General features: G+C 44.2%; 1 protein-coding gene across 1 annotated transcript in view; it reads right to left on the reverse strand.

The window, feature by feature from the left end:
• The window catches only part of PGAP1 (post-GPI attachment to proteins inositol deacylase 1), a 113,030-nt gene that overhangs the window by 80,932 nt on the left and 7,033 nt on the right, over positions 1 to 25,065 (reverse strand). The window contains exons 2-3 of the mRNA XM_075179964.1: positions 14,416 to 14,569; positions 8,669 to 8,844 (exon numbers count right to left, since the gene is read on the reverse strand). Of these exons, the coding sequence (XP_075036065.1) occupies positions 8,669 to 8,844; positions 14,416 to 14,569 (330 nt within the window). The remainder of the gene's footprint in view (positions 1 to 8,668; positions 8,845 to 14,415; positions 14,570 to 25,065) is intronic.

Consider the following 25,065-nt stretch of genomic DNA (forward strand, 5'->3'; position numbering starts at 1 on the left):
TGATCCAGTAGAACCAGTGCAACTGGGAGTATATCGACTGTCTTCGGAAGAACGCACCCGAAGACGCAATCTGGGTCTCTGCCTATACTGCGGAGAGAAGGGCCATTTGCCATCTGTTCTTGCCACGCCAGACCGGGAAAAGACCAGGTCAAGTGAACACGGAGAGAGTTCACTTAGGTCTACAGGTAATCTCTCCGAAAAATTCCCTACTAATACCTGCCCAACTCTCGCACGGCGGACATCTATTCCTGCGTTTGTGGATAGTGGAGCCGCTGGAAACTTTTTAGACCTGACACTTGCCCGGTCCCTGGGTTTCTCAGCGGTCCCTCTGGAAACCGCTATCGCTGTGCATGGGCTCGACGGGTACCGCCTGAACAAAGGTGAGATCCATCATTGCTCACCTCCTCTTCTGCTAAAGTTGGGTGCCCTTCACTCCGAAACCATCTCATTGTACTTAATCCATTGTCCTTCAGTACCTCTTATCCTGGGTTATCCGTGGTTGGTCCTCCATAATCCCAGAATTGATTGGACTACAGGAGATATAATCAAGTGGAGCTCCATGTGCTCCTCCACCTGTCTATCCCTGCCGCTTAGGGTGACTCATACTTGTCCAGTACAGCTACTCTTTCCGTATCAAGAATTCTCCGACGTTTTTTTCCAAGAAAGAAGCAGATATCCTCCCTCCTCACCGGGAGTACGACTATGCCATTGATCTTATTCCAGGTGCCAAATTACCCAAGGGAAGGTTGTACGCCCTGTCCATTCCGGAAACATTAGCCATGGAATCTTACGTAGAGGAGAATCTGCAAAAAGGCTTTATCAGACCGTCCAAGTCACCTGCAGTGGCAGGCTTCTTTTTCGTTGGTAAGAAGGACGGCAGTTTGAGGCCCTGTATTGATTATCGAGGGTTAAATAGGGTAACCATTAAAAACGCATACCCTTTGCGTTTTGGTCATGTTTGACCAGCTTAAAGGAGCCAGGATCTTTTCAAAGATTGACCTTCGAGAAGCATATAACTTGATTCGTATCCGTGAAGGCGACGAGTGAAAAACGGCCTTTAATACCCAAACAGGCCAATACGAATATCTTGTCATGCCCGTCGGTCTAAGTAACGCTCCAGCTGTTTTCCAAGATTTAATTGATGACGTCCTTCGTGAATTTCTGGGCTCCTTTGTAGTAGTCTACTTAGATGACATCCTAATCTATTCTCAGTCCCTTGAACAACATTGTGAACATGTACAACTGGTTCTTCGGAAACTCCGTCATTATCACCTCTATGCTAAATTAGAGAAATGCGAGTTCGAAGTTTCTACAGTTTCATTTTTGGGATATGTCATCTCCCCGGAAGGATTCGCCATGGATCCCGTGAAGGTGCAGGCCATTCTTGACTGGGTGCGGCCCTCGAATCTTAAGGCTTTACAAAGGTTCCTAGGGTTCGCCAACTATTATAGGAAATTCATCATGTCCTTTTCTACTCTCGTTTCTCCTATTACAGCCTTAACACGCAAGGGAACGAACACTAAAAACTGGTCTCCCATCGCCATCTCTGCCTCCAAAACCTTGAAACAGGCCTTTGTATCAGCACTGGTGCTCAGACATCCAAATCCAGACCTTCCATTTGTCATTGAAGTAGACGCCTCTGATGTGGGAGTGGGAACGGTGTTGTCCCAAAAGGATTTGAGTGACCATCGCCTTCACCCGTGTCTACTTATCCCGGAGATTCTCTTCTGCCAAAGAGCATTATGATGTTAGCAATCGGGAGCTGCTGGCCGTCAAGTAGGCTTTAGAGGAATGGCGCCACTGGCTTGAAGGTGCGAAACATGCTATTACTATTTACACTGACCATAAAAACTTGTCCTACATTGAGTCGGCTAAAAGGTTGAATTCTAGACAAGCACGGTGGTCCCTCTTCTTCTCCCATTTTCGCCTCATCATAACCTACCGACTGGGTTCAAAGAACCTCAGACCTGATGCTCTGTCTCACAGTTTTGTCTCTTCTCAAGCTCCGGTCTCTAAACCCTGTTCCATTGTTCCAGCTTCTTCTTTTCTGATTGCCTTCACGCAGGAACTTGGTAAAAACCTTCAACAATTTCAGTCACAGGCACCTCCTGAATCTCCAGCGGACAGACTCTTTGTGCCGGTACATCTCAGAAAATCGGTCCTGATAGAATGTCATGACAACAGGACTTCTGGACATCCCGATGCTGCAAAGACCATCGAAATCCTCTCTCGTGTAGTCTGGTGGCCATCATTATCTGCGGATGTTAGAGAATATGTATCATCTTGTGATCTGTGTGCCAAGAATAAGAGTTCTCGAAATTCTCCTTCTGGGTTACTTATGCAGTTACCAGCCCCAGTCAGACCGATGGACCCATTTGTTCATGGATTTCATTGTTGATTTGCCCCTGTCTTCTGGGTGCAACATCATCTGGGTAACTGTAGATCGATTCAGTAAAATGGCCCATTTTATTCCATTGACAAAATTACCCTCAGCACGCTCTTTGGCCGCCTTGTTTATGAAGCATGTTTTTCGAGATCATGGGTTACCGGAGGATATAGTATCAGATCGAGGATCACAGTTCGTTGCAGCATTCTGGAAGGCTTTTTGCTCCTTCTTAGGGATTAGGCTCAGTTTATCATCAGCCTACCATCCACAGTCTAACGGGCAAACCGAGAGGGTGAACTAATCCCTGGAGCAATATCTACGGCTCCATATATCCAAAAATCACGACAATTGGTCTGACCTTCTTCCATGGGCTGAATTTCCGTACAATAACGCATGCCATACTTCTTCTCAGTACTCTCCCTTTTATTGTAACCTTGAATATCATCCCAGAGTCAACTCAATGTCCTCTCTATCTACGGATAGGCCACCCGAAACCAGGGTCACGGCTACCCGGCTTAAAAAGATTTGGAAATCAGTTCATCAATCTCTACTCCGAGCATCTTTTAGGTCTAAAGTTTTTTCTGATCTGCATCGCTCTGCCTGTTCCTTTAAGGTAGAAGATTCAGTGTGGCTTTCTACTCGGAACACAAGACTCCGTCAACCCTGTAAAAAATTAGGACCCAAGTTTATTGGTCCCTTTACCATCATAAAACAAGTCAACCCAGTGGCTTTCAGATAAGAGCTCCCTGAATCTCTAAAAATTCCCAGTACGTTCCACTGTTCCTTGTTAAAACCTGCCCGGTCTTCTCAGAAATTCAGACCTCAACAGTCCTCTAGGCCTCACCCAGTCTTGGTGGGTGGACATCAAGAATTTGTTGTCGAGAAGATCCTCGATTCAAAAAAGGTCCAGGGTCAGGTTCACTACCTCATTCATTGATAAGGGTAGGGTCCTGAGGAAAGATCCTGGATACCACAAAGAAATCTCCACTCTGATAAATTACTTGCTGACTTCTTTAAAAAATATTCCGGAAAATCCGGGTGTCGGGGTTCTTTGACCCCTCCTCAAGAGGGGGGTACTGTTACGAGTCGCGGCGGCTCTGGCCACCGCCGCGACTCACTTCCGGGTACTAGGCAGCGGTCAGCCGTCTTCATGACGACCGGGACGTCATTTCCTCTAGCTCCCGGCCGTCGCCTAGGCAACAGTCGGGACGCTCGTTGCCCTCAGCGCAGCGTCCCGGCATCTAGGCAGCCGGGCGCGTGGGTTTTCAGCCCAGCTGGGCTAGATTACAGGGGTAGGAGCAATTTCATTGGTGGACAACTGTTTATAAGGCAGGAAGGGACAAGCCCTCCCTGCCGGTTATAGTTCCTGCTAGTCACACTAAGCCTGCTGTGTACCTTTGCTCTCTGTGTACCTTCTTGGATTTTGAATTACTGTTGCCGACCTTTGCTTGCCTGTGCCCATTGACCCTTGCCTGGACTCCTTCGCTGCCGATTTGCCTGTGCTCTCTGACCCCGGTTTTGTGTTCTGGATATTCTGCCTGCTGCCGGCCTCGACACCTTTTCTGGACCTCACTCTGTTTTGCTCTTACCCTCTATCGCTGGGTTCCCCTCAGTCAGTGCACAATTCACGACCCTCAGTTGTCTGCAGCCAAGCCTGTCCCCACCACTAGGGGCTCCAGCGAAAACCAGACTTCTGAGCAGACTCCGGGTTTTGTGTTACGGGCTGTTGGGGTTCCTAGCACTCAGTTCCAGCGGTGGACGCCCTTTATCGAGAATTTTCCCTCATCTGGGCCAAAACTAAGGCGGCCCTGCAAAGGGCAACACAGCACCACAAGTGTTTTGCGGACCGCCACCGTAGAGCAGGGGTGGGCAAACCAGTCCTCAAGGGCCATAAACAGTTCATGTTTTTAGGATTTCTTTAATCATGCACAGCTGAGTTAATCTATTTGGCTGGGTCAGTAATTATCCCAGCTGTTTCTACAGACAGAAATCCTAAAAACATGAACTGTTTATGGCCCTTGAGGACTGGTTTGCCCACCCCTGCCGTAGAGCAACTTCTCTATTGAAGGTAGGGGATCAGGTATGGATTTCCACTAAAGATTTGAGACTGAAGGTACCATCTATGAAAATGGCTCCACGTTTTATTGGTCCCTACACCATCTCACAAGTTATCAATCCTGTGTGTGTTAAGCTAAAGCTACCTGCTTCCTTACGATGTCATAATACCTTTCATGTGTCCTTACTTCAACCATTGGTGCTTAACAGGTTCTTTGTACCTCCCTCTCGACCTCCTCCTGTTCAAACCTCTTCTGGAACAGAGTTTGAGATCAGCCGAATCCTGGATGTTCGTATCCGCTATGGTCGCCAACAGTTCTTTGTTCACTGGAAGGGATATGGTCCTGAAGAGAGATCTTGGGTGGACAAACCAGACCTTCATGCTCCTCTGCTACTCAAAACATTTCACCAATCAAGAGGAGGAGGAGGGCATACTGTCAGACACCGCCTGTGAGATCGGGACGGATGTCCCACTCAGCTAATCTGGTTGCTGCCTAGCAACCAGGCGCGTCACTTCCGCCCCCGCTCGGCCGCCTGCAAGTTCAGAAAGCGTTCCCGATGCTAGGCAATGTGACGCTGCATGTAGGAAGCGCTACGGCGCTAGTGTTATGACAGCGCTACGGCGCTAGTAGTATGATAGCTCTGCGGCGCTGAGGCTTATTGGCTACTAGAAGTATTTAAGCCTCTCTGGATCCCACCTCCTGTGCCAGAGTTTCAGGTCCTCCTGTCCTCCAGCGTATTCCTGTGATTACCTATCTCCTGACCTTTTGCCTGCCTTCTGATTATTGCGGTTCGCTTGTGACCCGGATTGCCTTGACTACCCTCTTGGATCTCCCTTTTGTACCTCGCTGCCAGAACGCTACCGACCCGGCTTGACTCACCACCCCTTCGGATTCTCCTTGTGTACCTGCATTGCCCGCACCATTGCTGAACAGGCCTGTCTGACATTTCTCTTGTGCTTCGCTATCTGACTCGTGGAAAGACCGCGACCTGCGTGTAATTGAAGGGGATTGTATTATTATTTCTATACCTGTTATACATGATATATGATAAGCTATATGAAATCAAGGGAATAACTATTTCAGAGCATTAACAATTGTCTATCTTAACAGTTTCCATGTCAATCTCAGTGTGTGATCCAATTGCAATTTTTAATATTTCGCTACTGGACATATTTTTTATCAATTCAACTAATAAAGATGTTTTTTAAAAATATAAAAAAAGAGATCTCGATACATATCAATACAATTCATACATGTATTTTTCTATTCATTTTTGAGTGCCCCATATGATCATTCTTTTCTCTCTTCTTGAATTTTGGGTTAACAATTAACACTATGATTGGGTGCACCCTTCCTCTGTAGACACTTTATTGCGCAAGGAAAATTGTGATTCATTTATTTAGAGGAAGAAGAATGGATTGCCTGGTGCAGTCTTCTCCCTTTTGTAATACAATATAATACACCAGTTTCTTGTAAAATGAAAAGAAATACACAACAGAAATGGTAAGCTCATGAATGATCAGTGTCAAGAAACGGGGTGCTACTTGTCAGGCACCGCCTGTGAGATCGGGACGGATGTCCCGCTGTGCCGGTTGCAACAGACGCGTCACTTCCGCCCCCGAACGGCCGCCCGCTACAAGTTCAGAAAGTGTTCCCGTTGACACAGCATGTAGGGAGCGCTACGGTGCTAGTGTTATGACAGCGCTACGGCGCTAGTAGTATGACAGCGCTGCGGAGCTGAGGCTTATTGGCTACTAGAAGTATTTAAGCCTCTCTGGATCCCACCTCCTGTGCCAGAGTTTCAGGTCCTCCTGTCCTCCAGCGTTTCCAGTGTATTCCTGTGATTACCTATCTCCTGACCTTTTGCCTGCCTTCTGATTATTGCGGTTCGCTTGTGACCCGGATTGCCTTGACTACCCTCTTGGATCTCCCTTTTGTACCTCGCTGCCAGAACGCTACCGACCCGGCTTGACTCACCACCCCTTCGGATTCTCCTTGTGTACCTGCATTGCCCGCACCATTGCTGAACAGGCCTGTCTGACATTTCTCTCGTGCTTCGCTATCTGACTCGTGGAAAGACCGCGACCTGCGTGTTCCCTGCAGCTGAGTCCATACCTCTTTGCGGGGGTCCATGGTGAACACCAGGGGCACATTAGACTCCGCACCTTCCTCAGAGTAGTGCCAACGATAGCAGGTACGCTATACTCAGTCGTGACACTACTACATGGAGAACTTTATTAATCACCAATTTCTCACGGTTTAATATACTTTTTAATCCTTGGCCCAGTCTAAGTATTGAGAAATGATTTTGCTGAACTAACGCCATCTTGTTGCCTGTCAGCCATTTTGTCATTGTACAACTTAAAAAGACAGCTAGTTTGTAGAAGTTATTCATTATTATTTTGTTGTTTGCAAGAAGCTGTGCCCATGACCTTGGATATGGCAGACAGGAGATAAACCACCAGCCCCCTTGGGAGAATTCCTGTGAGAATGTAGCAAGAGCTGTGTAACGAAAACATGCAAAATGAGTGCTTAAGACAAGGACAAGACAGTTAGGGGCATGGTTTGCGGAAGTACGTGATTTTGTGTAACCAGAGTGCTATAAGTATGTGAATTTGTAAACAATAAAGTAGAGCTAATTGCACACACACAGAACTTGCAGTGTCTTTTATTCTCTCCGGCTGATGAGATCATAAACTGGTACACTGACGTTTACAGGTGAACTGACTGATTAGATCCAACAGTATATACACCAGAGCATCGGTGTATTATATGTATTTTTATTTCATGTTATAAGGTACATTTTGCCCTTGCTATTACCTGCAATATTGCATGTATTAGACAGAATATTGCCATACTGTGTGAAAATAACAGGACAGCAGAAGTCATTTTGCTTGTGTAAGCTAAAGTAATTACCATTTGTCTCAAATGTCCATTGTTATGAGGTGCAGCTTAGACATTGTTCTGATTACAAACAAAATCTGAGTTAACTAGCTGGCAGCCCAAGTTAATTAGCATTTTCACACCTACCCCACCCAATCCAACAATCCTTCCTCATGCTCCACCTGCCCATTCCACTCGTTTTCTCCATCCCCAATGTCTCAGTTTGTTTTGTCACCCCTCTAGAATGTTTGCTCTCACAAGCAGGGCCCTCTCTACCTCCCATCTCCTGTCCTCATATAAAGGCTTCTTTATGTTCTAAGTTGTGCCTTTTGCTATGGTTCGTTCTCTTGCTCCTATATTTATTTGTATTGCATTCTATTTGTGTATTGCCAACTGTACAGCGCTGCAGAATAAATTATGAGGAAATAAATGGTTTCTGAGAGCTGTAACTTAACCCAATTTATTTCTGAATTTACATAATTGTAAACTACCATATGAAACAAGAGATGTGCATTAAAATCCATGCTTGTCACTGACATTGTTGCTGGACTTGTATCGCTCATCTACTCATAGGTCACGGATAATTGGGATTTCCAAACAGGTAAGAAGGCCAAGGTTAATTGCCATCCACAAAAACACATCAGCTGCCAAGAACAAACAATTAAACAAACACTGTTTACCACATTCATAGATTGTAAGCTTGCGAGCAGGGTTCTCTTACCTATCTGTATGCATTACCCAGTATTGTTTTATTAATGTTTGTTCTTAATTGTAAAGCGCTACGGAATTTGCTGGCGCTATATAAATAAATGTTGATGATGATTCAAATTGCATCCATGCATTCACAGACCTGAATACACTGCTATACCCAAGGGTGCTTAACTATGCATCCAGAAAGAGAGAGTGTGTAAAAAGAAAGAAGGAATGCATGCACAGTAGCAGATAGTTGGACTGTATTAACTATAAGAGGTTATCTTCCAGTACATCTTTAGATCACATTAAAAAACTGCATTCATATTTTCTTAATATTAGAATACAGATTATTGGTGTTTTAGTATCTATATAAAAAGAATATGCAAGCACAACATTTTAACAGTTAAAAAACTAGGCACTTTAAAGTTATTAAATATATGTTCACAGCTATTGTACACTCCACTTTTATTAAAGCCAGTTGAAATTTAAAAGGGCGCATTCAGTGCCATCGTAGAATTTCATCGATTTTTGAGTCCCTAGCGATCCAGTCATTTGGGACCCTCTAAGCTGCTCCTTTTTAAACTAGACTTGGCTGGCCACCTTATAAACAACAGTCATTTAATGAAAAAAATCCTAATACAAATCTTACCTTATAAAGGCGTAGTATTGTTTTAATGCAGGAATGGACAAACTGGGTTTGCCTTTGTAAACTGCCACCGTAAAGTGCAACGAGCTCTTCATTGAAATTCACACTAAAAACATTGAAGTGATTTCTATAACCAATGTTCTCAGCTTTTCGAAGAGCAATTGAAGCAATAGAGCGAGCTGTTGGTAGACAACATTAAAAAAAAAAAAAAAAAAAAGATACAAATGAATACTTTGGTTTGTAGCCAATAATTCACACTGTTAAGACAACATTTTATATATATATATATATATATATATATATATATATATATATATATATATATATATATATTTATTAATTACACGATAAGAGGATTGAGAACAATCTCTCAAAAGTACACTGCTTTGAAAGGGAGCAGTTTACCTCAAGCTACCGCATATATTGTGCCACATCCATCAATCATGGTAACCAGATCCATATTGCAATCAATAATAGCTTTTAGTAATGAGGGTCTGTGAAATATGATAGGTTATCCTGTTTGCAGTTGGATATGATAATAAATGAGGGCCCAAAAGATACCACCTCCATATAACACCTATGTAATACTGGGTCACAGAAGGCAAACCTATGGTTTGCTTGTATATAGCGAAGTGATAAAATAGTGGGTAGACTGTTCACAATTTGGAAACGGCCCCAAAACTGAAAAGAAAAAGGTTCTCTTCCTAGCCAGCTTGCGACAGATGGTGAACAAGAAAAAAAATGGGACCTAACGAGAGGTGGCAACTATCCAGGATACTGGTTTCATAAGCCAAGGGTCCACAATACACCCACACAACACATTACATAACTATCCCCTACACTAGTCAGCCTGAGCTTGCTAACATGATTTGTGGGAAAACAACAACATGGAGCCCTCTAACCCCAGCGTAAAATGTTGCATCAAGAGATGATCATGAGCTCCAATAACAATTTTTTGTGATTATATTTTATATATAAAACAAAAAAAACAAAACAAAAAAACAAAAATAACAAAAACAAAAAAGAGAGAACACGAGAATGAAGGATTTGACTGACTAAGCATACAAAGTGGGTAATTTTTTCTTTTACTTCCTACTTTATTTCTTCAACTGCACCAGACTTTGGCATTATGTATCGCTAGTTTTGTGGAACCTGTATAGACTGGGTCTTATATTACCACGATGTCAAGTAGGAGATATGGCATATTTAAGGTTCAGATTTCAACCCCCCCCCCCCCACCTATCCGAAGAGGGGAGACGGATAGGGCCTACAATACTAGGCTGGGGGCTTAGTATTCTACTCCAAATACCTCATACTGCATATAGAGGTTTGCAAGAGCCTAAGGCCAGGGGCAGGGGCAATCCCTTAACTGCCAGCAGACCACGGGCTATTATTAGTACAGCTCCATCTCCCCACGCACAAGAGGGCAGGAATATATCCTGGCTACTAGTTTGTTGTGGGATAGTAGTTAATTTAATCTGTGATGGCAAGGGAAGCGAAGGACTACATGCTTTATCTTATTTAATCAATTTGTTAATGCTCCATCAAAACTGGACGAACATATTCCCTTATAAGTACAACCGTACAAAAAAACGAAAAAAAAACAAAACACTAAAATCAGATGACATAAACAGAATGTATTTTTAACATCAATCAGAAACTGTAGGGTTTAGTGAAATACAATGATCTACTTACTGCAAATTCTAATGGTAATTTCTCCTAAACCTCTCTGCTGCTTTTGATACTGTTGATCACCCTCTTCTCCTACACACCCTTCACTCCATTGGCCTTTGTGACACAGTCCTTTCCAGGTTCAATTCCTAACTATCAAACCGCTCCTTTAGTGTATCTACCTCTTGCACATCCTCCCCTCCACTCCCACTATCTGTTGGGGTCCCACAAAGCTGTGTTCTTGGCCCTTTACTTTTTTCATTGTACACCTCTTCTCTTAGGGCACTAATTCGCTCATTTGGCTTCCAATACCACCTCTATGCTGATGACACCCAAATATATATATCTCTTCCCCTGACCTCTCTCCTTCTATACTATCTCGTGTAACCAACTGTCTTTCTGCTATCCCTACATGGATGTCCCAATGCTACCTAAAGCTCAACATGTCCTAAACAGAGCTTATTATCTTCCCTCCTGCCAGAGTCACCACCTGCCCTCAAATCTCCCTCACTGTCAATAACACCACAATTACCCCAGTTTCCCAAGCCTGCTGCCTTGATGTCACACTTGACTCCGCCCTCTGCTTTATTCTTCACATCCAGACTCTATCCAGACTCTCTCTCAGTCCTGTCGACTCCACCTTAAAAACATTGCCAGAATACGTCCTTACAGTCAAGTCCATAAATATTGGGACATCAACACAATTCTCATATTTTGGGCTCTATACACCACCACAATGGATTTGAAATGAAACTAACATGATGTGCTTTAACTGCAGACGTTCAGCTTTAATTTGAGGGTATTTACATCCAAATCAGGTGAACGGTGTAGGAATTACAACAGTTTCTATATGTGTCTCACACTTTTTAAGGGACCAAAAGTAATGGGACTATCGACTCAATAACCTATTTCATGGACATGTGTGTGTTATTCCCTCGTTATTTCATCATCAATTAAGCAGGTAAAAGGTCTGGAGTTGATTCTAGGTGTGATATTTACATTGGGAATCTGTTGCTGTCGACTCTCAATATGAGATCCAAAGAGCTGTCACTATCAGTGAAGCAAGCCATCATTAGGCTGAAAAATCAAAACACACCCATCAGAGAGATAGCAAAAACATTAGGAGTGTCCAAAACAACTGTTTGGAACATTCTTAGAAAGAAAGAACGCACCGGAGAGCTCAGCAACACCAAAAGACCCGGAATTCCCCGGATATCAACTGTGGTGGATGGCAGAAGAATTTTTTCCCTGGTGAAGAAAAACCCCTTCACAACAGCTGGCCAAATTAAGAACACTCTCCAGGAAGTAGATGTATATGTGTCAAAGTCAACAATCAAGAGAAGACTTCACAAGAGTGAACATAGAGGGTTCACCACAAGATGTAAACCATTTGTGAGCCACAACAACAGGAAGATCAGATTAGAGTTTGGCAAACAACATCTAAAAAAAGCCATTACAGTTCTGGAAAAAAATCCTATGGACAGATGAGACAAAGATCAATTTGTACCAGAGTGATGGAAAGGGAAGAGTATGGAGAAGGAAAGGAACTGCTCATGATCCAAAACATACCACCTCATCAGTGAAGCATAGTGGTGGTAGTGTCATGGCGTGGGCATGTATGGCTGCCAATGTAACTGGTTCCCTTTTATTTATTGATGATGTGAGTGCCGACAAAAGCAGCAGGATGAATTCTGAAGTGTTTCGGGCAATATTATCTGCTCATATTCAGTCAAATGCTTCAGAACTCATTGGACGGCGCTTCACAGTGCAGATGGACAATGACCCGAACCATACTGCAAAAGCAACAAAAGAGTTTTTTAAGGCTAACAAGTGGAATGTTATGCAATGGCCAAGTCAATCACCTGACCTGAATCCGATTGAGCATGCATTTCACTTGATGAAGACAAAACTGAAGGGAAAATGCCCCAAGAACAAGCAGGAACTGAAGACATTTGCAGCAGAGGCCTGGCAGAGCATCACCAGCGATGAAACCCAGCGTCTGGTGATGTCTATGCCTTCCAGACTTCAGGCTGTAATTGACTTCAAAGGATTTGCAACAAAATATTGCAAAGTGAAAGTTTGATGTAGGATTGTTTAGTTTGTCCCATTACTTTTGGTCCCTTAAAAAGTGGGAGGCACATATAGAAACCATTGTAATTCCTACACTGTTCACCTGATTTTCAAATTAAAGCTGAAAGTCTGCAGTTAAAGCACATCTTGTTAGTTTCATTTCAAATCTATTGTGGTGGTGTATAGAGCCCAAAATATGTGAATTGTGTTGATGTCCCAATATTTATGGACCTGACTGTATCTTGCTCAAAGATGCTACCAAAACTCTTATCCATTGTATTTTTCAAATGGGACAGAATAGACATACAAATCATGCTTTAATTGTAGAAATACCCCCTGGTCACATCAGTGATTACCTCGGTTGCCAATGCATCCACCTTAACTTCACCTAGCACTGCAGTCAATATAATAGTTCTAGGTATACACCACACCTCCCCTCTCCGCCTTGTCCTACACTGGCTCCCCTTCCACTACAGAATCCTTTTCAAACTGCTTACCCTCATCTACAAGGCCCTCTCCCACTCCACTGCCCCATAGATCTCCAACCTACTCTCCATTCACATTCCATCCCCTGCAATTGGCCAATGATTGTCGTCTCACTCCAGAATCCAATTTCTGTCCCTTAATTTGTGCAACTTTTAACGAGCACTTAAAACTCATCTGTTCCTCAAAGCATACCATCCTTACACCTAACAATCTCTCCATGAATTATCTCCTCACCTCTCATCCCGTCCTTCTACTCGCTTCTCTTGCGATTATCCCCTCTAACTCCCCATTGTGCCTCTGGTCTTTCTACCCTCCTCTTAGGATGTAAACTGCTATGAGCAGGGCCCTCTTCCCTTCCGTCTCTCTACCTTTTCTTCTCCTCCAACTCCACTGCGCTATGTTTGGAGCTATTGAAGTACTGGTAGTTTTGTTCATCGTTTTGTACTGTATTACTCTGTATGGTCCACTGTCTGTTTTCTGTACGGCACTGGGAAAATTTTGTGGCGCCCTATAAAATAAAGACCAATAATCTCCCGTCTTGTCTATTGCAACCTCCTGCTATCTGGCATTCCTGACACCCATATATCCACACTTCAATCCATGCTAAATGCTGCTGCAAAACTGATCTTCCTCTCTCACAGGTGCACATCTGCTGCACCACTTTGCAAACCCCTACACTGGCTCCTTGTGTTCTCCAGAATCAAATTACTCACCCTTACCTACAAAGCCCTCTACACAAGAACACCCATGCATACATCTCAAATCTCATATCAAAATACTCTCCCTCCCGTCCTCTTAGATCTCTCTCTGACCTGCGTCTTGTCTCGTCTCTAATAACCACCTCTCACTCCCATCAAGACTTCTCACGTGAGAAGTCTTGATGGGAGTGAGAGGTGGTTATTAGAGACGAGACAAGACGCAGGTCAGAGAGAGATCTAAGAGGACAACGCTAATTGTGTCTCTCCGTTTCCTTTAAAATGTAAGCTCTGACAAGCAGGGCCCTCTTTGTGTTCTTCTACTATTCCATCACCCTCTGTACCTCTTGGCCTGCTTCCCTAACCCTGTTTTGTTAAGCTTAGGCCTATGTCACGCTGGTCACTACCGTCACGCTCACTCACTGCCCCTTAAATAATTTGATCTGCATTAATGTCTTATCTGTTTATTTATAATGTCTGGTCTTTGTATTTTGTTCTTCATGCAATGTGTGATTGATCACTGCCATCTGTTTATGTCATGTACGGCACTGCAGACCTTTTGTGGCAATAATTTAAATAAAAAATTATAATAAAATACCTACTCTCCTAAGATCAAGACAAATAAATTTACAACCTTCATCTTCATAATTGAGAGGGTCACATAATTGGGACTGTAAATTTAGTTGTCTAGAGAAGCAGATAAAAACAAAAAAAGTAAACAATTGTATTTTTTTTAATTTATTTTTTTAAAGTTGCTTCCCTTCCTAAACCTCTGCGTTACAGGATAAAGATAAAACGGAAATACACTCACTGTCTTTACGTACAAACCTTGCTTATAACTGCCAGCATTTCCAGGAAGAAACAAAACTGGAATTCCACTCAATGAAAGATTTTTGTTTTCTTCTGCATAAATACCTTCACCATACAGATACAGTTCATATGCTGGAAACAGTCTGGACACTTTCTGGGGAAGCTTTATTTTCTATTTAAAAAACAAAACAAAAAAAAAAACGTTAAGCAAATAAAAAAAAAGGCAACACTATACTATACAAAAAACTTAAAATGTTACAATATAGCTGAACAAATATGATATAAACAAACTTTAGCTGTAGCTAATCATCAGTTCATTCTCTGCTCTCTTTGAGATAACCAATGTATACACATTTCAAGAGCAAGGGGAAAGCATAATAGACACCTACCTTAAGCGCTGTGTTTTCATTGCAGAGGGTACAAGTTATAGGAAGTTCTACATTACACTGAATGGATTCTTTACTAGCAACAATTTTAGGTCCAAAATATGTGCTAGACAGTTATAGACAGGCTCTTGCTTTCATAGTCTACCTTGCTCTACACAGTTAAAAATTAATTGTATTTAGATTGAAAAGTTGCACTGAACAACAGCAATGTTAGTAAAGGAGTTACATAATCAATATATTGATCGGATACAAGCACTCCCTCAAACAAGTTGAGCATTGAACTCTGGGGAGTGAGTATTTTGAACTTAGCAGTATGATACTTCTTTTAAGTTGTTAAGTGAAAAATGAAAACTTTCCTTTTGATCAAACTGCCTCAGCCCTATCCCTCTACAATGTTGTTCAAGCAAAGTAGGGAAAGATCTGGTAATCCTCAACACCATACCTGTAAAATTAACTTTACAATAGTTTAGTTAACCTGCTGATATATGCAAAATGGCATTTATGTTTTTACAATGACCATGCTCATCTCTTCTACATGTTCACGGGCATTTAAGGTTTTACTGAATGTTGTTTTTCCCGCCATTTTGTAATATATTCTGCGTAATAGCTGTATAATAAGATAAAATAAAAAAATAACTATATAGACTTTAATGCAGTGTGTAATGGCAGTATTTCTGGTTCACAATTCTTGTTATGTACCTGCCAAATATAGAGATTCAGTCACATGGTGAAGCCCATCATTTTCTCACCTTTTACTTTCTGTCTGAGACTGGATGGCTTAATTAATATCACAACACTTCCCACATAGCATAAGCTACATAAGTGGAGCTGAAATTAGTGTGCTATTAGACGAGAAAGAGAGTAGAGACTCCCAGAGAGCCTCATATTGCACAGTGGTCAAGAAGTGCCTGTGCTGGAAGGGCATTTAATACAAGTTCCTGTCCCGTCCAGTGGCTACTACAGAGTCAAGCAAGAAGACAGTACATTCCAGCCCCAGTGTTGCCCCTTTTCCAGACCATGCACCACAGTCTATCCCCTGTGGAGCACAGCTCTAGCCCATCACATCTCTGGGCCATTACCATGTATAATACAGATATCTTTATTGACTTGAAAATAAGTAAATTACTGCCCTAGATCCTTTTTGATCAATGTTGAAAAGTATATTCATCATGTTAATTCCCCTCCTATATTGATATAATTAATTTTACAATATATTATCAAACCTTCTAGTTTGTTATAAATGCCTATATTGGGAGGTGCTACCACACTTGTTCAACAGTCAAACCAGTGGCTAGATCCTAGGTTCCCAAACTGTGCGCCGCGGCTCCCAGGGCTGTCACAGGGGTGCCGTGGACAGGAAGAAGAAAAAAACTACTTACCAATCCGGCGACGCCCGGGACCCAGCATCCTCCTCCTTGCTCGCTTCTCACTGAATGCCGGGCATGACGTCACGCCCGGCATTCAGTGAGAAATGAGGAAGGAGTTGGATGCTGGGTCCCGGGTGCCGCCGGATTGGTAAGTAGTTTTTTTCTTTTTTCTGTCCACGGCGGGGGCACAGCGAGGGGCAGAGGCTGAGGGGACAGAGCGGGCAGAGAGTGCAGAGGCTGAGGGGACAGAGCGTGCAGAGGCAGAGGGTGCAGAGGCTGAGGGGACAGAGCGTGCAGAGGCAGAGGGTGCAGAGGCTGAGGGGACAGAGCGGGCAGAGGCAGAGCAGGCAGAGGCTGAGGGGACAGAGCGGGCAGAGGCAGAGCAGGCAGAGGCTGAGGGGGCAGAGCGGGCAGAGGCTGAGGGGGCAGAGGCTGAGGGGGCAGAGCGGGCAGAGGCTGAGGGGGCAGAGGCTGAGGGGGCAGAGGCTGAGGGGGCAGAGGCTGAGGGGACAGAGCGGGCAGAGGCTGAGGGGACAGAGCGGGCAGAGGCTGAGGGGACAGAGCGGGCAGAGGCTGAGGGGACAGAGCGGGCAGAGGCTGAGGGGACAGAGCGGGCAGAGGCTGAGGGGGCAGAGCGGGCAGAGGCAGAGCGGGCAGAGGCTGAGCGGGCAGAGGCTGAGCGGGCAGAGGCTGAGCGGGCAGAGGCTGAGCGGGCAGAGGCTGAGGGGGCAGAGCGGGCAGAGGCTGAGGGGACAGAGCGGGCAGAGGCTGAGGGGACAGAGCGGGCAGAGGCTGAGGGTGCAGAGGCTGAGGGGGCAGAGCGGGCAGAGGCAGAGCGGGCAGAGGCTGAGCGGGCAGAGGCTGAGCGGGCAGAGGCTGAGCGGGCAGAGGCTGAGGGGGCAGAGGCTGAGGGGGCAGAGCGGGCAGAGGCTGAGGGGGCAGAGCGGGCAGAGGCTGAGGGGACAGAGCGGGCAGAGGCTGAGGGGACAGAGCGGGCAGAGGCTGAGGGGACAGAGCGTGGGTGCACAGTGTGTGTGTGGATGTAGGGGGCACTGAGTGTGTGGATGCAAAGGGCACGGTGTGTGTGGATGCAGAGGGCACGGTGTGTGTGGATGCAGGGGGCACAGAGTGTGTTAGCTGTAAATTATTCTTTGACAGAAATATAATTGAAAAAAATATACATAAATAAATTCTTTTCCCTTAGATTTATGTGTATTATTTTTGTATACAACTAAATAAGTATTTCTGATCTGACGTAAATACTTATTACGTCTTTTTGACTACTTATAAAACGGGACTGCTCTGTAATTATTTTGGAGGGGTGCCTTGAAAAAATTTTTGGAGACTCTAAGGGTGCCGCGAACTGCAAAAGTTTGGAAACCACTGGGTTAGATATTTGAAGTCAATTTTTGTAATATACTGTCAGGACAATGGTGCTTAATTTTATTTTTCTTACATTAAAATCAGAATCTTTATTAATTTTTAATTAAAATAATAAAAATAGCAGCAAAATAATCCAATAATTAATAAAACCAGCAAAATAAAATTAAAATTGTGTACATGTGAACCCTAATATATATCGTCTGGAGAAATCTTATATTTGAAGTGATTTTGCAACAACATTCGGTTAAGATAGGTCATCAATAATTTACCATTAGTATCTATAAGGGAAAATTTAATTTAAAGGTCTTCGCAGGAGTTCGTAAATGCAGTATTTCTGACTGATCCATATAGTATATAGTAAGTAACCTTACACACAGTCATAGGTCTGCAATGTTTAATCTGCACTTGGTTCTCTATAGCCTTATTTATTCTACAAGGAGCTACTCGTGCCCATTCGCTAATACAGTATTTACATATACAATCACAGCTATGATTACAGGCCCTGCAACTCTGGGCGCAAAATGTGAAAAAGCATATTTCCGTCCAGAGCCACACGCATTTCGAAATACGTCCACCTCTCCATAAGGAGAGAAACTATACGCCACCTAACAGGATATATGCGTGTTTCTGCCGGACTGCATTAGTCGGATTTATTTTACTGCATTTACAAACCCTTTCCCTCCCCTGCCTCACCTCTCCAGGCACAGGCGGGCATAAGTCCCAAAATCACGCAAATCTGCATAGAAGCAAATGCTTGTGCCAGGGGCGGATTGGCCATGTAACCTACCAGGAAAAGTCCCGTTAGGCCAATAGCCTCAACAGGCCGCCTGGTATCTTTTTAGAGGTTTGTTTTTTTTAATAAAATAAAAATATATGTATAGCGCAACCCCCCCATCTAGTGTGGTACTAGATGGCTGGCCACCCCTGGGACCAGTCACCCAGCTTAATGTGGCCGTGGATTCCTCTGCTGATCTGTCTCTCCCTCCTCTGTGGCTGCAGTCTCCATACACAGGTCACATGGGACGTGTCACATGACAGCTGCCGTCCCATGTGTGCAGTGAGAGGAGTCTGCAGCAGGAACAAGGTAAGTGTGTGGCTACTAAAGTGTGTGTGGCTGCTAAAGTGTGTGTAGGATAGGAGGGGGGCTGCTCAAGGGTGTGTAGGATAGGAGGGGGGCTGCTCAAGGGTGGAATGGGAGGGTCTTAATATATTGTGTGATATGAGGGAAGGGAGGAGGAGTGTCTTAATAGTTCATGGCTGGGAGGTTGGGGATTTATTGAATGGTGGAGTTAAGGTTGGGGCTAATTATTTAATGGGTGCCATTTGTGGGGTGATGGTGGGGCAATTTAATTTATTGGTGGGGCAATTTCATTTAATACTGGGGCCTATTAAACTAATATGGAGTGAAGGGACCTTTAATTTAATGCTGGGTTGGCTTGGGGGTATTAATTTAATGTGGGGCCGAGTTTGAGGAGGAGAGCTATTTATTAAATGTGAATATTAATTATTTAATGCCGTGATGTTTGTGGAAAATGGTTATATTAAGCGTAAATGCTATCAATTTATTGCTAAGGGCTGTTTGGAGGGAGGGAAATAGGTTTATTTATTAAATGGGAATACTATTACTTTCATGTTCGGGTTGGATGAAGGGAAAAATATATATTTATTACATTTATATACTATTAATTAAATGTTGGAGCTTGAGGGAGGTCATATTATTATACGTGGGTGCTATTGATTAAATGCCAGGGATGGTTGGAGTTTTCTAAAATTTCCTGTGTGACAGGATGGACCGCCTATGCCACCCTGTCTGTTGTTGCTGGGAACCGGCTGGGCTTACTTTGACACCCTTCCCTTTCGTTATCCAAAAAGCGCCCTCTTGCCGCAGTAGGAGGGGCTTACACGAGCTGCCACCACTGGACTCCTTACTGGCATCCAGTACCGGGTTTTTTCTGGGTAAATGACGCTGCTAGTGTACCTCGTTGCTGGTGTACCCCAGCTGGTTACTCCAAACCTCTTACTATGGATCCGGGTTGCTGTGAATGGATCCCCCCTGGTCTATCACATTGACCAGAGCTGCTGGGTAGCAGCCACAGCGGTGGTACTGGAAACGCTTGGGTCCAAAGCTCAGAGAGCCGGCGAACGGATTAGATTTAGGGTCTAATCTGTAGATCACAGGAATACAGCAATATTGAAGATGTTTCCAAGCAGGTCTTTGAAGCAAGAGGTTTATTTACTCACACTGGTTTGAGGTACCAGTGATCAGGTCATTCATAAGAACACTTACATGCTCACACAGCTCTTCATTTATACAGTTCAGAAAGTCTATTTTCAGAATCAGGATGAGTCCCAAAATATAGATTTACATGCACTTTAAGGCTAACAAAATTTACACTTATCTATGAAATTCACTCTGGGCAAAAGGCCACACAGTAACGACCCCCTGCTGGGCCTTTGGCCAGAGCAGGCATGACACTTCATCACAAAACTTCATTAGCCATTCCTGCTATCAGACTTCCTTCCACATATGCCTAATTGGAGGTTTCCACTAGCAACCTTACAAATCCTAAACAATGACACTTCCATACTAAATACATCCCAATACAAACAAGACCTCCATCCACAAAGGCCTATGGTATCAGACATATACATCAAAAATAAGGCATATCCTTTAGTAAGGTGAATACAGGAAAAAACTGTTTCTACCCTGGTCTCAGAAAACAGGATAAATTACGATAAATCTCTTTCTCTGAGTCCATCTGGGGGACACTGCTTAACCATGGGGTTGAGTAGGGAGGGGAGGAGTCTGGCACCTAAAGAGTTAACTTTTTCCTGCTGACAGCATATCCCTCCCACCAATTCCCCACATACCTCAGTTTGATTACCAAAGCCCTAGGACGAGAGGCCAATCAACTAAGATACACCACTCAACAGAGGGGGGAGTGGAGAGAAAAGAAAAAGGGGGGGGACCGCAGTGTCCCCCAGATGGACTCAGAGAAAGAGATTTATCGTAAGTATAAATCCTGTTTTCTCTTTCATCCATCTGGGGGACACTGCTTAACCATGGGGACTTACTAAAGCAATCCCTCTGAAGGGTGGAACCGCTCTGATCTCCCTGCATGTAGAACACTACGCCAAAGGAGGCGTCGCCAGACGCAAATACATTAATTTGGTAGAATTTCGTAAAGGTATGGACCGAGGACCAGGTGGCTGCCCTGCACAGCTGGTCCACCGTGGCTCCATTCCGTGCCGCCCCTTCGGCACAGGGAGATTAATACAATATAAATCATATATGGGCAGCACGGTGGCCTAGTGGTTAGCACTTCTGCCTCTCAGCACTGGGGTCATGAGTTCAATTCCCGACCATGGCCTTATCTGTGTGGAGTTTGTATGTTCTCCCCGTGTTTGCGTGGGTTTCCTCCGGGTGCTCCGGTTTCCTCCCACACTCCAAAAACATACTAGTAGGTTAATTGGCTGCTATCAAATTGACCCGTGTCTGTGTGTCTGTGTGTGTTAGGGAGTTTAGACTGTAAGCTCCAATGGGGCAGGGACTGATGTGAGTGAGTGCTCTGTACAGCGCTGCGGAATCAGTGGCGCTATATAAATAAATGATGATGATGATGATAAATCCTCCTTAATTGTCTGGGTAAGCCATCTGGCAATAGTTTGCTTAGATGCTGGCCATCCCCTCCTATAAAAAACAAATAATACAAATAGAGAATCTGTCTTACGTATCTTTGCAGATCTCTTAACCTATATACGTAATGCCCTCACTACGTCCAAATACTTATTTGTTTTTGTTCCTGGAGTCAGAGGTTCCTCTCTGAACACCGGAACAACTATTTCCTGATTTACATGGAAACCTGAGACCACCTTAGGGAGAAAGGACGGAATAGTCCTTAAAACTGCTCTGTCCTCATAAAAGACCAGATAAGGTTCTTTGCAAGATAGAGCTCCCAGTTTGGAGACCCTTCTAGCCGAGGCAATGGCGAGCAGGAAGACTGTCTTCCAGGTCAAGAACCGCCACTCTGCTGAGAGTAGAGGTTCAAAGGGAGGCTCCTGCACTCCTGGTGCCTCCTTGCTTGTTTATATATGACACTGCCATGGTATTGTCGGAGTGGATGCGGATCGGCCTTCCCTGAAGAACACTGAGCTCTCTGTAGCACCTTCCAGATGGCCAAGAGCTCCCGCATATTTATGGAAAGACCCCACTGTCTTTCTGACCACAGGCCCTGTATCCTTAGGTGAAGGACCACTGCCCCCCCCAACCACTCAGACTGGCGTCTGTGGATACCAGGACCCAAGCCCACGGGGCAAAGGATCTGCCTCTTGTTAGGTTGTCCTCTAACAACCACCAGCTGAGGGACCATCTGTGACTTTGTTATATTCAAGAGCCAGCCGTGCTGTTCCAGCACCCTCACCATAAGGCGAAGATGTTGTTCCAACAACTGTGCTGTTGAAGCCTTGACTAACAGATCGTCCAGATAAGACACTAACTGCACCCCCATGGAGTGAAGAAGTGCCCCCCATAACTGCCATAATCTTTGTAAACACCCTTGGGGCTGTGGCCAGCCCGAACGGAAGAGCTCTGAACTGATAGTGAGCTGTGCCTATTGTAAACCTGAGAAAAAGGCTGTTGCCCCTCTCAGATCGCAACGTGGAGATAGGCATCCCTGATGTATATAGATGCCATGAATTAGCCTGTCTCCAGGCCATTTATGCCCATTCTCAGGGATTCCATCCGAAAGGAGTCTGCTTTCAGATGCAGATCTAACTGCTTGAGGTTCAGCACTGGTCTGAACGAACCATCTGGTTAAGCAGAGGGAAGGGACTGTCTCCTGCTTCCCCCGGCCCTTGAACTGGTAGTCTGGCCTCTGCCAGACCCGCCCCCGCGAAAGGGCTGTCTGAACTACAACTACCACCAGATATTTACACAGAAAATACTAACTAATCTTATGAACAGGTCAAAAAAAGATAGTATTTCTGTCAACGAGAGAGCAATAATATTTTTTATAATTATTATGCTATTCCCCCCGGAATGTACTCACAATCTTATACCTCCCTATCTCCTATAGAGAGTATAAAATCTCTTTAGCCAAGGGAAGGCTGCAAGCAGCTGGTTTTTCTTCAGATTGGCTGCAATCAGCCCAGAGCATCCCTGGATCCTAATGCTCACCAGGTAACCTGGCCTTATATTTGGAACCGGGAAAAACACTTGGCACATGTTGCTTTATTTTTCTCACATTGTTAGTAGAAAACAAAGCCACCACATAGTAAAATACAGGTATATACCAAAGGTATCCACCCAGAAATACTAATTAATCTATGAACAAGTCAAAAGATAGTATTTCCGTACATGAGAGAGCGATAATCTTTTATAAATATTATGCTCTACCCTCAAAATGTAGTCAAAATCTATACTTCCCTATCAGTAGACCCACTACATAGAGAGTATAGAATATACTTAGCCCAGGGACGGCTGTGAGCAGCTGTAGACCTTCCAGACTGGCTGCAATCCTCACAGCATCCCTGATTCCAAATGCTCACTAGCTGATTTAGTATTGCCTTTGGAACAGGGAGAAAAACACTTGGCACATGTTGCTCTGTTTTCCTCACATTTTTAGTAGAAAACAAGCTACCACACCCAAAGATAGTATTGCTGTTCCTGAGAGAGCAATAATCTATTATAAACATTATGCTCTCTCAAATTGTGGTCAGAATCCATACTTCTCTATCAGTCTATAGCGAGTATAAGATATAATTAGCCAAAGCAAGGCTGACAGCTGCAGCAGATTTTCCAGAATGGCTGCAATTAGCACAGAGCACCTGCTTCTTGATCACTGCTCACAAGCCAATTTAGCATTACATTTGGAGCAGACCATCTATTTGGCACGTGTTGCTTTACTCTTTATCAGCCCTCATAAGAGAAATAAAAATAAAGTCACGTATAGACAGAATAGGCATAAACACACAAGATACCTTTCAGAAGGGAGAGCTGTAATCTTTTTAACATCAAGCTCTCCCTAGTATATGTGCCAACAATATTTATACTTCTCTATTCAGCATATATAGAGAGAATAATGATACTTAGCAGTTTGGAGATGTGTGTCAGCAGCAGTACTTCCTTCCGAATAGCTGCTGTGTCCTTTCCCACCAGAGGGAATCTCCATGTGCTCTCTCAGCAGAGGGGGAGGGGTGGCTTTCTTACACAGCTCCCCCTGCTGGCTCTCTGCCCAGAATACTTGAACAGATCATATGTTTGGCACCAGTTGTTTTACCTTTATCAGTCATGACAAGATAAGGAAAAAACAAAATCACATTTCATGCGCACAAACACTTCCACAATGTTTATCAGAAAATACTGACTAGGTTATTTAACATATAGTATTTCTGATTAAATAAGACAGGTTGAGGAGCTTATAGTTTTCTTTAACCTAAAGCTCTCTCAATACATTATAGTCGTATAATACATATGCCTACACAGAACAAATATAGTGATATTTAGTGGGGAAGATATGTGTCAGCAGTACACTTGTCTCCAAATAACTGCTGCATCTGACCTCCTTTTGTATTTTGGCTCCAAAAGGGATCTACCACCTGCTCACTCAGTGGGGGAGGGGGAAGAGGTGCTTCTCAACACATTCCCCTACCGCTGGCATCTCCTTCTGTGTCTCTGCTAACAGCGATTTCCCCTTTCTCTATCAATCCTATATAGAGAGTATAAGGTATAGTTAGCCAAGGAAAGGCTGCAGCAGGTTTTCAGAATGACTGCAATTAGCACAGAGCACCTAGGCCAATGCTCACAAGCCAATTTAGCATTACATTTGGAACAGACAATATGTTTGGCACGCCCAAACACTTCCCCAACATTTATCAGAAAATACAGATTAGGTTATTTAACATATCATAGTATTTCTGATTAAATAAGACAGGTTTAGAGAGCTTTATAGTTTTCCTTAAACAACAGTTCTCTCAACACATCATTGTCTTATAATACACATGCATACACAGAAGAAACAAAGTGATACTTAGCGGGAAGATATGTGTCAACAGTGCACTTCTCTCCAAATGACTGCTGCATCTGTCCTCCTTTTGAACTTTGGCGCCAAAAGGGATCTTCCACGTACTCACTCAGCAGGAGGGGGGAAGCGGTGTTCCTCAAACACATTCCCCTACCACTGGAATCTCCTTCTGTGTTTTTCATTAACAGCGATTTTCCCTTTCTGTATTTAGGGGAAATCCTGTTAGAATGTGTTCCCCGTACAGCGCTATCACTAGCGCGCCATCCTTCAAGTACCCATTACCATCCCATAGGAGGAGGGGACTTGGTATGCTCCAGCTGGCTTCCGGGGAATGGCAGCAGTAATGGCGCTTTCTGCCTAGTGGCAGCGCCCGTCCTGCTATCAGCGGGGAGAGTCTCTTGCCGACTGCTTCCCGCTGTGAGAAGCGTTTTACCTCCCCTGTCTGCGGGCCGCCCCCAGCTGACAGGCACTTCTCCCATGAGTCAGCTCAGTTGTACACAGAGCCTCTCG

This window comes from Mixophyes fleayi, chromosome 7 (genome assembly GCF_038048845.1).
Source record: "Mixophyes fleayi isolate aMixFle1 chromosome 7, aMixFle1.hap1, whole genome shotgun sequence".
Taxonomy (NCBI): Eukaryota; Metazoa; Chordata; class Amphibia; order Anura; family Limnodynastidae; genus Mixophyes; species Mixophyes fleayi.